Source organism: Megalops cyprinoides, chromosome 4 (genome assembly GCF_013368585.1).
Source record: "Megalops cyprinoides isolate fMegCyp1 chromosome 4, fMegCyp1.pri, whole genome shotgun sequence".
In the NCBI taxonomy this organism is placed as follows: domain Eukaryota; kingdom Metazoa; phylum Chordata; class Actinopteri; order Elopiformes; family Megalopidae; genus Megalops; species Megalops cyprinoides.
Genome location: NC_050586.1, coordinates 29,422,448 through 29,438,880, shown reverse-complemented (window position 1 = coordinate 29,438,880; position 16,433 = coordinate 29,422,448). Strand labels below are relative to the sequence as shown.

At 45.8% G+C, this 16,433-nt stretch overlaps 1 protein-coding gene across 14 annotated transcripts in view; it reads left to right on the top strand.

Moving 5' to 3' along the window:
• The window catches only part of LOC118775938 (CUGBP Elav-like family member 4), a 41,570-nt gene extending 26,551 nt beyond the window's left edge, over nt 1-15,019 (top strand). Inside the window, exons 3-13 of one of the 14 annotated variants that reach the window (XM_036525919.1) lie at nt 3,711-3,759; nt 5,751-5,876; nt 6,194-6,273; nt 6,653-6,796; nt 7,283-7,418; nt 8,887-9,039; nt 10,789-10,851; nt 11,079-11,159; nt 11,953-12,036; nt 13,452-13,641; nt 13,999-15,019. In XM_036525919.1, coding sequence (XP_036381812.1) covers nt 3,711-3,759; nt 5,751-5,876; nt 6,194-6,273; nt 6,653-6,796; nt 7,283-7,418; nt 8,887-9,039; nt 10,789-10,851; nt 11,079-11,159; nt 11,953-12,036; nt 13,452-13,579 — 1,044 coding nt within the window. In that variant the 3' untranslated portion in view covers nt 13,580-13,641; nt 13,999-15,019. Of the gene's footprint in view, nt 1-3,710; nt 3,760-5,747; nt 5,877-6,193; nt 6,274-6,652; nt 6,797-7,279; nt 7,419-8,886; nt 9,040-10,785; nt 10,852-11,078; nt 11,160-11,952; nt 12,097-13,451; nt 13,642-13,998 lie in introns of all 14 variants that reach the window. The other 13 variants (XM_036525913.1, XM_036525918.1, XM_036525911.1 and 10 more) reach the window with 13 other exon arrangements.
• The last annotated feature ends 1,414 nt before the right edge of the window (nt 15,020-16,433 follow it).

The following is a 16,433-nucleotide window of genomic DNA, read 5'->3' as shown; positions in this document are numbered from 1 at the left end:
CAATCCGATATTCGGTGTGATTTTGGAAGCGCGATGCCAAGCGCGGATCATTAAGCCGTGTTCAGGAGGTCAAAAGCGAGGGTGTGCCTTTCCTCGCTTGTTTACTTGGACTCCTGAATGTTTTGTCATTTTCGCCGAGCATCCATTAGCAATCTGGCTCCGTTTGGACAGGAGTCTGAAAACAGGACACCATCTGACAGCACCAGCGCCGTCCTGTTCTGGAATGCTGTGATTTTAATTAGAATGAAACTTGGCCCGCGTCGGGATAATTAGAGCTCCCTCTGCAATCAGTGCGGAGTTGGCTAGAACTCGCATCGCACCACGCTGAGCCACGCGCTCAGATTTTCCCAGGCAGGGCAGACAGACTGCGCCCAACGTCGGAGAAGACAGGGCTTTGACAGACGCAGGCCCGAATCATGGCCTGCTACCCTACGACTGTAGAACAATGTAAAACATAATGGCCTCCCATTGTGACTCTCAGGCACATAAAGTCTTACTATTAGGAGTAATTTGGCAGACGTTTTTGTACAGGGATGTGCAGGGCCATCATAGGAAGATACGTTAAATGTGTGTCATAGAGGCAACAAGAATCTGAAGAATGTAGGTGCAGAACGTCCAGTAAGACAATGAGCAGACATCCGGCCGAAAGCAATGCTAAGCTCTGAGCTTTGCGCTAAATTTTAAGGTCTGAACTGCAGCCCTCGTCATCCATGTAGCATTACAAGAGGGCTGATTACCTTGATGACATAAAGACCAAGATCCCCATCCTAGGGAACTGATCACGCTCTTTTTGTGGCCCAAGGGAGTGACATCAAAAATTGTTTTAGCATTCACACAGAAGAACCAGTAGTAACTACAGCTGTCACACAAGTCTTTTTCTCTGTGAAGAAGAGCTTGCAATCCAGAATAACAGTGAGGTTCTTTGAAATCAAGGAGGGGAACAGTGTAAAGAGAAGAAATAGACCCCACAGACTACTCTAATGCGCTAAAATACTTTAATTCACGCATTAAAATGGACAAAGGAGGAACAACAGGGAAATGGTACAGAACCAGGGAGAGTTGTGGAAAGGTACTGGACAGGTGAGGGCTGCGAGGGATCGAGTTTGAGATGATGATTCGGCATCCGTTTAGAAATCTGTGCTAAGCATGCTGTAATGTGCGTGGAGAGTCCTTATCACCACCACATAATCAGTTCATTAAGAGAACCAGTACATCCGACTAAACAATTATCCCAGGTTTTATTCTGTTACAGAACCAGGTGCCTTTTCATCAGAGCGTGAAACAGCTCGGTGATAAGGACCGGCGCTCGGAGACGGCAGGTTTTCGAAGTTGTGCTGACTCACACACCCGCTCGGTACACGTTGTAAGGTTTGTTCCGCCGCGTCTGTTTGTCAACATGTTTGCGGAGCGGTGATTAAGCTGTGAGAGGACCTGGAGCAGCTCCAGCCGATCGAGCCAACTTCGCCAAGAGCAGAGGCATTCCTTCGCTTCTCCCTCTCTGAGCTCGCCGCTTCTCCATCGATCACGTATTTAAATGATCTTTGCGGCAATTTGTCTAATTAGGGCTTTGAGCGTTCCACACCGTGTGAGAAAGCCTGAAAAATCTGCCTGCCTGCTGCAAGGTGAGGAAATCGAAGTTAAAGTAAAAAAAAAAAAACAGAAACAGAAACAGTTCCGCAAACTCAAAGCTCGGTTTGGATATAAGAACGGGCGGCTCAGGAATCTTATTTGTCTGGGTGAAGATTAAAAATATTTGGCTGTTAGTTGCAGCAGTCTGGGCCAGGACACAGTAAACGCACCTGTCCCAGAACCTGATTGGCTGAGCAGGTGTTTGCCCCTTCCCCGGTCTCCATGAGGAAATGAAGAGGGGTACGGATTGCTTGTCCATCTTTGTGACTAAGCTTCCAGAGGTGGGATTGGATCCAGGAACCCCTGCTCCCTCTGGGGATCGCGAGCCAATGTCGCGTGCTGTCAGCCTGCTTTCAGATGAGCTTTTCCTGGTCCAATTACCCTACTCCATTAGATTAGGCCACTCTCTCTCCCAGCCCCAGTAATTGCATTTGCTCGTCGCCTTGGCTGTCCAAGAACAGCCTTGCCCCCCCTGTAAAACCCGCTGATTTCCCCAGCCGCCTTTCTGGGATCACGCCTTCCCTCGCGTCACCATGGCAACCATGTTTGAGCATCTGAGGCCTGTGGTTCTGGTCGCTCAGCTGACAGATTCTGCGGTGGCCATTTGTGTCTTTTTGTCTGCTTGTCAGTAGTGTCACCACAATGTAAATTCCTACCTGCATCTCATGGGACACATGTGGGAGCCGTGTAGATGTTTAAGGCATTTGACTTCAGTTCAGGGTAAATTTTAAGTCATTCTCCCACATAGTTGGGTGGGCACAAGCCATAGTAAAATGTAAATGGCCCCTTGTAAATCAGATCCACAAATGGGTGAGTGCCAATTACAGTCTTATGATGTGTGCGTGTGTTCTCGTGTGTCCACTTTCTGCATGTAAAAGAGGTAGGGGTGCTAATCCTCCTGTGAAGTTTTTGATTGGCCAGTTGCCATGCTGCATTGCATTGTGGTACATCCTGCTGTTCCAGTGTCTAATTTCCCTCTCGGCAGACAGACAAACTGCAGTTGCACTTCATGGTCAAAGCATCCAGGGAAAGGAAAGCTGCAATGGAAGTTTTTTTTTCTTAATGTGCTCTTTTCCAAAGTGACTTTTCACATTTTAAGTTGTACCGTACTTTGGTAGCTATATTGGGGCAGCTCTTTCTATGAAGCTCTCAGTGCTTAAGAGAGGATTTTTTTTTTTTATTCAGACAGAGCTTTTATGATTAATCTTTGTGATTGATAGTGAAAATGAAACTCACCTCATAGCAGAAGGCACAGCAGCAAGGCCCTGTCTCGGAGCCCGTCTGATCTTCCTGGTTCTGTCTCAAGGCGGTGCGCAGATTAATGAGAGCAAATTAAGGAGGAGAAAAGGAAGGCCTGCTTCGCTATCTGGGGGAGAAGCATTATTTACTCTATTTATTAAGGGCAGGAGATGAAATATTCTTTTGAATTATCTATAATTTTGCTGTGGCAAAAAATCTTTATATATCTGTGCGTGCCTGTGGATTGTACAGAGGGGAAGAGCTACCTGGAACCGAGAAGCAAACAATGGCATATTGCTGTTTGCGCTTGCTTTCCTTTGTGTGAATTTTTATGGTTGTTTTGTTGGCTTTAAGTTTAGTTTTTTGGTTATATACTGAGCGTTGGTCAGACTGAGGGCTTTACTCTGGTTAAGGAGGGTCTGATATCATCCTATGCATGGCAAAATGTAGGACCCCTATTATGTCCCCTTCTCCTCTTTCTCCATGGTCTGTAATAGTCAGGACTGGAAGGAAATTTGTGAGGCGTTAGAGGAAAGGGGGAGGAAGCCTGCAAAAGTCTCTTTGGGCCCGCGTTTGCTGCAGCTGTGTGGTTGTTGGTGGCATTGGTCTGCAGTAGACCATGGACCTCTGGGGAGAGTGCATATGTTTGTGTGTGTGTGTGTGCATGTGCGTGCCAGCATTCTTGATCTCTGGTGTAAATATTAATGCCATACATGCCATGTACATATGACATTTGCATGTCTATTTTTGATATTGGCTGCAGTGAAAGGCTAATCCAAACCTTGTTTGTCTCTCCCTCTCTCCCTCTCTTTCTCTCTCTCTCCTTCTCTTCCTTTGGACAGATGAACAGACCAATCCAAGTGAAGCCAGCAGACAGTGAGAGCCGAGGAGGTAGTGCTCGATTCTTTGCTGCTCTGATTTGTCCCCTGCTACACAGTGTCACACATTTAATAGCAACTGGGAAAACCACAGACATGCACACAATCACAGCTGCTCCAGTGAAATCTCCTGCCTTCTTATTATTATTTATTTACATAACAGACAGGGCAAACAAGACAGTACATCACGCAATACTCTCCAAAGGATATTCACTAGAGTTACAGTTGCCATTTCACTAAATTGTGGTAAAGTATCTTACCAAACAGCAGTGCCCCACCCTGGAGATGGGGGGGCCTGTTTCCTGTCATATCCAGCAGCATTTCCTATTGACACCAGCCTGGCAACCCTGTGGGTAAAAGCTTAGCTGCCACTCAGGCTCTGTGATCCGTCACCTTGAGACTCCCCCTGCGGGTGGGGTCTCTATCATCTCCCCCTGCTGGTCAGCGGACGCCCGGGCAGAGAGCCAGCAGGGCGAGAGCAAATCTCTCAGATAGGGGGGGTCACTGTGCCAGACCTCTAGATCCACCCGAATTAACCGGGACAGATTAACAGCCCAGGAAACAGAGATAGATAGAGAGCGAGAGACAGAGAGAGCGAAAGTTAGCAGCAGAGGTAAAGGGGCACGGAGAAGAATGCCAAGAGCAGCTCACATGATGCGGTGGCTTGGCAAGCAGCCCTCAACCGAGGAGACTCACAAATCTAGCATTCTAAACATTACCCATTTACATGGCAGGGTATCACTGAAAGGGTTCAGGTTAAGTACCTAAGAGTTGGATGGAATATATAGTAAACTAGGATGGCAGTGGAGTAGAGTGCGAAGGGAGTAGGCTATGATGGCAGTATAGCAGTAGAGCAGGATGGGCAATGTGGGATTTGAACCCACCCTTATAAGATGGCGGATGAGGAGACTCCACGAGGGAGGCTGAGAGAGTCTGGCTGCCGGAGGAAAGAGAGAAATGTGTCCTGTCTCATCCCTCCTTTGTTCTCCCGCTCGCTGGCAATTCATTGCCCCCAGAAAATGAACACTGAGACCCACCGTGAGCTCCAATCACCCATTACCAGCAGGGTAACGGGGGTAATAGGGTAAGGCCGAATGTGTGTAATCCCGCAGCACACATTAAAGGCATCTCACACTGGGCCTGCACTGTTCGGGGGCATTCTTACTCTGAGTTTGCATCATGCCCACTACGGTCTTCACACTCACACACGGCTTTCACAGCTGGTTCACGCAGGAAATTCACAATCTTTTAGAGAAGGCAAGAGGGCTGTATTTCACTGATATGGGACAGAACAACTGCTGTGATATTTGGTAATAACCCTAAAACATAATACATTATTTGTGAATTATATTACTTTCATCTGTGCAGTGGTATTAAGAGGAAGGGGTGCTGTATATGACTGTGTGTGTGTGTGTGTGTGTGTATGAGACATGTCCTTGCTTCCCAATTCTTTACATATTTCTCTCCATCCTCCCTCTTCCTCAGCTAACTCATTTTCTCTGTCCGCTTCCCTCTCTCTCACCTCTCTGTCAGAGGCTTATAAGCAGGGCCCTCCTGACGGGGCCGGAGAATGCTCTTATCTTGTTGACTTGGCAAGGACGTTGTGTCAGAAGGCAGCCACAGCAGCAATCCAAGCCTACAAAACACACACACTTGTGTGTGCATACACACACATTTACACTCACACATACATGCATACACATGTATGAGCACACACAAACATGCTCAAACCTTTTATAATGGGCTGAGACACCCAATTATATCACACCCGGCGTTGGCTAAGGAGATGAGAGGGGAAGCACAAAACTTTTCACACCAAGGACAGAGCACTCTGTTGTCATTTTATGAGAACAAGTAGAATTGCAGCCTTAATGAGGGTTTTGTGCTTCAGCCAAATGGGGTCCAGCCTCAGTTAGACACCGGCTGGAAGCATTGCCCTCCCTCAGTTCCCACTGTGCTCGGCACCAGCGCCAGGTAATGACCCCCCGCTGTTTGTTCCAGAAGACAGAAAACTGTTTGTGGGCATGCTCAACAAGCAGCAGTCGGAGGACGATGTGCGGCGCCTCTTTGAGTCCTTCGGCAGCATCGAGGAGTGCACTATCCTTAGGGGTCCTGACGGAAACAGCAAAGGTGAGTGCCTTTGGTTCTGGTACCGTCTGTCTTCCACGTGGGCCCGTGTGCATGTACACGCCTGCGTGTGATTATCAGTATAAATTCCTTAGTTGTTAATTATTTGGCAGATTTGCTATCCAAAGTGACCTGCAGGGCTAGTATGAAATGAAATCATTAAACAGACAAGAAATGACAGCAGCATCGAGAACAATAATAGGTAAGCCAGTAACACAGTATTTGGGCATGAAGTTGAAGGCCATACAGGTATTGTTCCCAACAAGTATGCACAACATATTTACATTGTGTGCATGGCACTGTCTCTGTCTGTCTCCCAGGCTGTGCCTTTGTGAAATACTCTTCCCACACTGAAGCCCAGGCAGCCATCGGAGCCCTCCACGGCAGCCAGACCATGCCTGTGAGTACTGATGCACACTCACGAGCATAGCACCGGGCATCTCTCGCTTTTCTGTACTTACTCTTAGAAGGGCTATGGAACGAACTAGAAAGTAATGCAGTGCTGGCTTTAAGATGCCACTGAGTCTCTTTTTGACAGCTGTAGCTATATTTTTAGACTTTTGCTGGACTAATGATAGTTAAATGCCTTGATCAAGAAAGCAACAGCATTGTTCGCAAATAGTGTTAAAAGCTGTCACCCACAGGTCTATGACCCAGTGCTGTGATCACGGCCCCTCATGTCGCTTACTTAGTCTAGGGATTGACTTGAGTGGTTGTTGATGACCAGTTAATCCCTGTGGCTCTGATCGTGTGTGTGTGTGTGTGTGTGTGTGTCTCAGGGTGCCTCCTCCAGCCTGGTGGTGAAGTTCGCCGACACAGACAAGGAGCGCACCATTCGCCGCATGCAGCAGATGGCTGGTCAGATGGGCCTGTTCAACCCCATGGCCCTGCAGTTTGGGGCCTATGGCGCCTACGCACAGGCAGTGAGTGGAGGAGCCTCAGATCTCACTGTCTGCCTGTCTGTCTGCTTGTCTGTCTGTCTGTCTTTCTGTCTCTCTGTCTGTATCTTTCTGCAAGTCTCTCTGTCTATTTGTTTCTCCGTCTGTCTGTCTCTGCCTACCAGTATGTCTGTCTGTATGCTTGCCACTCCCTCTTATTTTGTCTCTATCTGCTGACTCACCATTATATCACTGGCTGTACTACCATTTAGTAGTCATTTTTCTGTTTTTTTGGCACACTTGGGTGTCTTTCTTGGGTTTTACGTATCCTTTATTTTATTCTTTCATCTTTCCTTGCTTTTTCTCTTCTCTTTCTTTCTCTCTCCGCTGTATTTACCAACCTCTCCATCTTTTACTCTCACCCTCTGTTTCCCTTTGCCTCTCCCCTCCATCCCTCCTTTACCCTTTCCCCTTTCTCTCTTTCCCTCCTCTCTCTCTCTCTCTCCCTCTCCATCTCCTCTCTCTCAGCAGGTCCAGCAGCAGGCAGCGCTGATGGCGTCCGTGGGTCAGGGCGGGTACCTCAGCCCCATGGCTGCCTTCGCCGCCCAGATGCAGCACATGGCCACAATCAACGGGCTCCCTGGGGCCCCCTTAACGCCCACCTCAGGTACCACCCAGAGCCCTCTTACATACACTCACACCCTAATCAGCCACCTCAGGTAAGACCCAGAGCCCTCTTACATACACTCACACCCTAATCACCCACCTCAGGTAAGACCCGAGCCCTCTGACATACACTCACACCCTAATCACCCACCTCAGGTAAGACCCGAGCCCTCTGACATACACTCACACCCTAATCACCCACCTCAGGTAAGACCCGAGCCCTCTGACATACACTCACACCTTTAATGCGGCCCTAAGAAATCACAGCAGTCTGTCACACCTTGCAGCCGGTGCCCTCTCACAGCCTGTTGCGCCCTGTCACCTATCTCAGATAAAGACAGGCGTTTCCGCACCCTCACCTTAGCAGATGTAGAAACTTCCTCAACAGGACTCCATTTGTGATGGTTATATCTCCCTGTACGCACCCTTCTCCCATCACTGCCATCTGAATCCTGCCATCCGTTCATTTCTCCCTCACTCTAGCCGTCTACCTGTCCTTATCTCACCTCACCACTCTTCTCCGTTTCTCTCACTTTCTCTCAAAGTCAAACTCAGATCAAGCGCTTTTTTTCACATAGCAAACATGCATGCATTTCCAATGCATAAATAGCGATAACAAAACAGCTCGTAGCAGGAGAGGAGAAAACAGTAATAATAATATTGATGAAAACAACAATAATGATAATGGCAACAGCAGTAATTCATTTATATTTAAGGTGATGACAGCCAATGGCAGCCTCTCGTTCAATTCAGATTTAAAGGTGGTTTATTGACCTCTCAGAGAAACATTGTTACATTACATTATATGCATTTGGCAGATGCTTTTACCCAAAGCAACTTCCATCACAATAGAACAGAAGTGTATCCATTCAATTTAAATGAGCAGCAGACCGGGCTAACAACACTCCCAGACCAGTGAGTGTGAGCATAACACTATTCAAGCCCTACCACAAGTTAACTCATGCACTTTGACAAAAGCCAAGTATACTATGATACAACAGTCCCTAGAACACAAATTCATAATACATGATAATACTATATATAAAATTAACATCAAATGCAAGAAGTAGCAGGTGTTTGAGGGTGGGGATAGAAGTGGAATCGAGATGTAGTCTGAAGAGGTCAGTCTTCAGTCTGCGTCGGAAAATGGCCGGTGATACCGCTGTCCTGAGCCCCATGGGGAGTTCATACCACCACTGAGGGACCAGTACAGACAGGGATTGTGTCTGAGAAGAGCGACCCCGTCGGGTCGAGACAGTCAATTGTAGATGCAGAGCGCATCGATCTTGAGGGAACATAGGGTTTGAAGAGGTATGTCAATAACATCAATATCCATAAAAAGGAGTAACCTGTCTCTCTCTCCCTCTCTCCCTTCCTCTCTCTATCTTTCTCTCTCTCTTTCTCTCTCTCTCTCTCTCTCTCTCTCTCTCTCTCTCTCTCTCTCTCTCCTCACTCGCTCAATCTCTAAGGTGGTAGCACGCCTCCAGGTATCCCCGCCCCAGCAGTGACCAGCATCCCCTCCCCCATTAGCGTGAATGGCTTCACTGGGCTGCCCCCGCCCCAGGCCAACGGCCCGCCCCCCGCCGAAGCCGTCTTCACCAATGGGATACACCCCTACCCAGGTGGGCCCCAGTGACACACTGTCTCCCCACAAACAGGGCGCCGTCATCGCTCACGTGCGAGAGAGGCACCCTGTCTCCACGGAAACCTGGCCTCCTTCGCACGATGCCTGCGATGTCACCTGTATGTCACCTAATGAAGCATGGAGCGAAGTTGTTCTGTTTTGTGACACCCTGGTGAGATTACACCACAGAGTGACAAATGACAAATGACAAAGATCTCACATCTTCTGCCTTCACTCTATTCGTATTATAGAGTGAGGGAGGGAGAAGAGGAGAGAGGGAAAGAAGGAGGGAGAGGAGGAGACAAGGAAAGCAAGGGAGGGAGAGGAGGAGCAAGGGGAAAGAGAGGGAAGAGAGGAGGAGAGAGGGAAAGAGAGGGAGGGAAGGAGGAGAGAGGTAAAGAGAGGGAGCGAGAGCAGGAGAGAGGGAAAGAGAGGGAGGGAGAGGAGAAGAGAGGGAAAGAGGGAGGGAGAGGAGGAGAGAGAGGAAAGAGAGGGAGCGAGAGGAGGAGAGAGGAAAGAGAGGGAGCGAGAGGAGGAGAGAGGGAAAGAGAGGGAGGGAGAGGAGAGGAGAGGGAAAGAGAGGGAGGGAGAGGAGGAGAGAGAGGAAAGAGGGAGCGAGAGGAGGAGAGAGGGGAAAGAAAGTAAGGGAAGGAGGGGAAAGAAAGGGCTGGATGGCGAGAAAGACAGTGATTGTGATTGTTGTGATTTGGTCTTGTAGTTGCGGTGCTGTTGGGTCCCCCACTCCACCAGCATCAGTATAGGCTTGAAGGCAGCTTACAGTAATGGGGTGGGAGTGAGGGTGGACAGGAAGGGTGCAGTTATGCAAATGTTTTATTGTGATGTGGCTCTGCTTTGCTCTTAAAACATATGGCATGGTTGTGAAGGTGTTTGGTCCCATTCTTATGATGTATGGCGCTGTTGCTATGGTGTGTGGTCCCATTCTTATGATGTATGGCACTGTTGGTGTGGTGTGTGGTCCCATTCTTATGAGGTATGGTACTGTTGGTGTGGTGTGTGGTCTCATTCTTATATCATTAATTTTATAGAACATAGGGTTCAATAAGCCTTAATGATAATGCATCACATAAAAAAGCTTAAGGCAGTTTCAGGTGGAATACTGCTATTGTACCCTTGAGCAAGGTAATTCACCTGAATTATGTCAGTAAAATATCCAGCTGTATAAACTGACAGGATGTAATATTTAAACTATGCAAGCTGCCATAGAAATAGGCCTCCATTAAGCAAATAAATAGCACTGAGTTTGGTGTGACTCCTTTATTGGTGAAGTCAGAGTTGTTCAGGTGCTGCATGGTGGTGGGATGGGGACCTACATTATTTCTGAGATTTCTCCAGTTTTTTGTTAATGTAATTGATGAGGTAAGAGGTTATGTGAAACGGTGCACCTTCTTTTCCCTCTCTCTCTCTCTCTCTCTCTCTCTCTCTCTCTCTCTCTCTCTCTCTCTCTCTCTCTCTCTCTCATGCCAGATCATTTCTGTGTTGCTAAAGCATTTCTATAATGGATGACACTGAAAACATGTTATGTAAAAATGATAGTAATGATAATGATAGATAATAATAACAACAATATATACTGAAAAATCTCTCTCCCCCTCTCTCCCTCTCCCCTCCCTCCTTCTCTCACTCTCCCTCTCCCTCAAATTCTTCTCCTATTTGTTCTTTCCTTCTACTGTGTCCCCTCTTTCTCGTTCTATCCCCCTCCCATCTCCCTCTCTTTCTTTCCCAGCAGCACAGAGCCCCACCACGGCTGACCCCTTACAGCAAGCCTATGCAGGAGTCCAGCAGTACGCAGGTCTGTCATATAAAACAACAATGGTCAATATGTGTTTCTGTGTGTGTGTGTGTGTGTGTTTGTTTGAGTCTGTGTGCATGTGTATGTGTGTATTGGGGTGTGTGTGGTGGGGAGCAGAGAGGATTGTATTTTAATAAAAAAATATATATAAATTTAAATTTGTATCACTGTGATGAATCTGATTAGTAGCCTGTGTGTGTGTGCGTGTGTGTGTGTATGTGTATCAGCAGCCTATCCTGCTGCATACGGACAGATCAGCCAGACCTTCCCCCAGCCTCCTGCACTCATCGCCCAGCAACAGAGAGAAGGTAAAACTAGTCACACACATACACACTCACACACACACACACACACACACACACACACACACACACCCTCATCCTCACACACTTTTCTTGTTTGTGTACATTAATGGGCCCTTTAATGTCTTTTTATTTCTCAATATTTCATCAGAGCCACCACTCTGGTTCTTTTTTTTCCTTTCTGGTCTCACTATTCTCTTTGTTTTTGTCTGTCTCTGTTTTTCTCTTCCCTGCACCTCTGTTTTTCTTACTTTCTCTCCACATCAATGCATTCTCTGCCCTCCTGCCCCTCTCTCTTACCTTATCACCTCATTTCTCTACACAATGATCTGCTTTCTTCACATCCAATGCCCTTGAATGCATTTTTACACTATCGGTCTATCTCTGTTCCACTTTTCTACAACTATCTCACTATCTTTCACACTTCTGTACTAATCTCTTCCTCCATGCTTTTCTGTCTCCCTCTCTCTCATGTCTCCTATTTTTTCTTTCCTTCTCTACTTTGCTGTGCTTCTCTTTTTCTTCCCCCCTTCTTTCCCTCATTTCTTCTTTTTCCTTCGTTGCTTCCTTTTCATCTCCCCCTTCCTCTCTCTCTCTCTCTCTCTCTCTCTCTCTCTCTCTCTCTCTCTCCATCCGTCCCCTTCTTTCTCTCTTTGTCTCTCTCCCCTCTTCCTTCCTCTCTCTCTTTCCTCTTCCATCCACTCTCTCTCTCTCTCCCCGTCTCTCTCTCTGTGTCTTTCTCTCCTCCTCCTCCTCTCTCTCTCTCTCTCTCTCTCTCTCTCTCTTCGTCTCGCTCCAGGCCCGGAGGGGTGTAACCTGTTTATCTACCACCTCCCTCAGGAGTTTGGGGATGGCGAGCTCATGCAGACCTTCCTGCCTTTCGGTAATGTCATCTCCTCCAAAGTGTTTGTGGATCGGGCGACAAACCAAAGTAAATGCTTTGGTGGGTAAAAACCATAAAAACCTGTCAAGATTATTATTATTATTATTTCATTATTTCTAATATCTTGGCTTCATTTCAGCAGAGTTGTAAGGAAAATGACCAGTTAACGAGGCATTCAAGCAACATAAACCAAGTGAAAAAAATTCAATTTGTTTTCAGCATAGAAAGGACATGCAATATGTGAGAGAATGTCACATGAAGCCCAGACATGTTTTATCCTGTATGACCCAAATTCAGGGCCATGAAAGGAGGGGTTCTGTGATGTGTGTTGGGGCAGGGGGAAAACATTAATGAGCCCCTCAATCTTAAGGCTTAACTATCTCCATTGAGTCAGCCTAAGGACAACTTAATAACATGTAGATTGGCTGGTCATGAAGTTGTTGCATGTTCTGTTAAGCACATGTAATAACTAGGTAATTAGCATTATTAGCACTATTGCATTACATGTAATTACATCATCCATGTTGCAGTTTCCATTGTTTCACATTCTATTACGTCAGCCCAATTACTATGGAATACTGTTGTTTAATTGTATGCAGTTGTTGTAGCTGCAGTCGCTCCCTGATGTTTGCCTACTGTTGAATTTTGTTTTAACCTACATCCTATACTTGTCACACAAGTGTAATCATCCCAGCCACTTGAACACTGTGTAACTGTGTATGCCGATGCAGTGGTTACGCAATAATTACTATGTAATTACCTCAGCGTTAGAGTGACTGTGGAATTTGGGGCAAATTGTCTCCTGTGTCTGTGAATGGATTTGCATAAATTACCACCTTCGTTTAAAGCAGGCAGTGGAAGTACAACTGCTGTCAGCAGCAGTCAGTTTCTACATGTGTTTGGTGTCAGGTTCAGTTTAATGGCTGCCTTCAGAGAGCAAAGCTGACATACCACAGACCAGGACAAAACGCTCTCTTGGAGGGTGCTGCAGAATTTACTGTGTTCATTTGATACACCTGAACTCTGTAGGATGGGGGCGGTCTTAGGGTAAGGCCATTTTTATGATGTCATAATCAGCAGCACACAGTTTAAAGGTGTGACATCAGTAACATGATGTGACTGTTCTGATGAATGATAATTGGTTGATTTGATAGAGTATACTATTATTTCCTTCTGTCCTCTTGACATATATTGTAGAAAATGTTTACTGAGTTACTTTAAGGTTTTATCAACCCTGTCTCTCTCTCTCTCTCTCTCTCTCTCTCTCTCTCTCTCTCGCTCTCTCCTCCCTGTCCATTCTGTCCTTACTTCACCTTCCCATCTTCCTCTCCCTTCATCTTGCTTTGTTATGACTACACCCTAAACTCCTGCCCCGGCCCCCACTGCCTTGCCCCGCCCCCTACCTGGATCTGTAGGCTTTGTGAGTTTCGATAACCCCGCCAGCGCCCAAGCGGCCATACAGTCTATGAATGGCTTTCAGATCGGTATGAAGAGACTCAAGGTCCAGCTGAAGAGGCCCAAGGATGCCAACCGCCCTTACTAGCCCTGCCCACATACCCCACTGGCTGGGGGACAACCACTGCTGGAGCACAAAGGGAATAACAGGTGAGACAGGCCCCACCCTTACTGACACATAATCAGAGGTTTTTTCTGTTTTTTTTTCTTTTTTTTTGCTTGAGTTAGTAGCTGGTTGGGATGGTCAGTTGATGAATTAACTTCTCAACTGATTGGTTGATTAATTTCACAACTGGTTTGTGGGTTGATTTACAGGGTGGCTGGGTGGGTGGCAGGTTAGAAGATAGGAGAGATATGGCAAAGATACCAATATGAATTTATCTAATTCAATTTAATTCAAGTATCAATCAGTATGATAGTGTGACAATTTCAGAGCTAGGGCTGAGGGTTCAAGATGTTTTATGGAATGGGGCGTGGTGCTGATTGCCATCTTTTCTTGTCTTCTAGGTTTCGAAATGCATGTTTCTGACATGGAAAATGTAAAAAAAAAAAAAAAAACCTTCAAGAATATCAAATAAAGAACTATGGGGTCACAGAGGGGCCTGGGCAGGCCTGACACTGATGCTGAAAAGGATTGAAATCAGACAACAACGCGAGTTACTGCTGGATCAAAACTGTACATATCAGAGGAGAGGGGAGACATGGAAATGTGTTAGCATGGGTGTATGGGGGCCAATAATGTGCCACACCCAAACTCACCAACCAATAACATTCCTCCTAAACCCTCTCCCGGGTGAATCGTTGCTGGAGGCCCACAGACATGTTTGGAGCTGAGTGGACGACATGGCAAATTCTGACTGAACACTTGGAACATCAAAATGAAATAACGTAAACAAAAAAAATTAGCATTTTTGAAGCCGCCAACAAAGAGAAAATAGCTATGGGATTTTTTTTTCAGAGTGAGAAAGAATCTCTTTTTTTATGGAGCATACAACATTTCAGGTCACAACGATCCTGATCAGCCATCTTTACTTGGAGTGCCTCTCCGTTTCCAGGGGACGTCGTTGCTATGTTGACCCGTAGCAACAGTCTCCAAGGAGTCTCTTACCTGTCATTCCTTTGCTATTATAGGGACCAAAGGACAAGCGTTTTTATCACTTAAAGACTCGCAGCTGTGACTGAGTTGGACCATTTAATATCTTCTGCTGTTTGTGTAACAGTTTGGAAAAAAAGACAAATGTAAAGTTATAATATTGCTGATAGGCTTTTTAATGACAAACTGTTCCTTGTTTGATACTTTGCCGCCACCGTGCAGGGAAGCGAGACACGCCATGGCAGACATTCACAATGCTGGTTTACAATTACTGCTCAATATCACATTGAGATTCATCTTTCTCCTTTTGTTCTTTCTTTCTTTTTGATGAGGTAATGCAGGGGAAGGTTGCAATATTCACTACAGCAACCTCACATTTGATAACTTAAAAAAAGAAAACGTCTCAAAACAATATAAATATCCAATCATGTAAGTGTGTATAAAAACACAAGAAAATATTTCTATATATTTACATACATATGTATAGCAGACACATACCTGCAAAAAGTATTAATATATACACATCTGTATATGAATACATATATAATATCCATGCACTTAAATGTACATATATGCATATATTTTACGTGTGTGTATATAGAATGGCTACTGAAGCTAATATGTAGATCTGTAATATTTTGTAGATTTTAGCTGGAGTTTTGAACACTGTTCTGCAGAGCTGCTGGGACAAATCTGAGAAGAATGGCAATACTGGCAGCTCTCAAACTGCAGGCATTCCACTCCTTACTGAAAAGCATGTGCTGGTACTGGCACACACATATGTGTGTGTGGAGTACTGAGCCCTGTTGCTAGTTGTACATACTCTCACATGTTATTTGTGACAACAGGAAGGACCTTTGCAGAGACACATTTTAAAGGACAATAGGCTGTCTGATATCTCTGTCATGACACAGGGGGTGGGTTGAGGGGGGGCTCCTTGCTTCTTGTCTTGTGAGTGCTATATATGTCGTGCTTCTCTTTCATCAAAAGATTTGAGTGTACACGGACACACACACACACACACACACACACACACACACATTTTGTGCGCTATGTATTAAACAATAGACTTTCCCAGGGTTTAATTTTGAAATACCTGTTGGCTGTTGTTAGGGCCCATCAAATCAAGGTTCAGTTAGATTTTTAGATTCATTTTAACAGTAAAGTAAAGTATCAGGGGAGATCTTTAATAGGAGCCCTTCAAAATGTATATAAAGCCATCATATCTTAGAAATATTTGAATCCTTTGATGTACGTAGCAGGCATTATATGTGCGTGCACACAGAGGTTTTGTCGCCACCTAGAGGTGGCCAGTGGCCAGTGTCCGTTGTAGATTATGCCCTTATGTACTGTGGATCAGTACTGCAGGCAGCCAAAGGCTTTTTACCATGAGGTTTTCACAATTGAATTGTTTCAGTCTGATGGACACATACACAATGAAGGCAAAGAAACATTCTTAAACCTGCAAAAAGGCCTAAATCTATATCTAAACCATTAAGTGTATCTATTTCTATATCTAAACCTGGCAATGTCACTGGAAAAAAAAGAAGAAATACTAAGGCTTCATAAACACACATCTGTGTGTGTATGTGTGTCTGTGTATGGGTGTGGTGCTACATGGTGGTGCAATGTCTTGAAGCGAAGTTGGCACATAACAGCCTACTCCTTTCGTCCGAGGCCATTAAACACAGCCAGCTGTAGGATGTGTGAGGTCCCGCTTCGAGTCACTGTGAGCCATTAGCGATACTGATAGCCAAACCTTAAACCAAGGAATCAATAACTAATTACAGGTAGCATTACTTTCAGTGGTAAATTACACTACAGCCTACGTTTTCTGTTCGCGATAAAA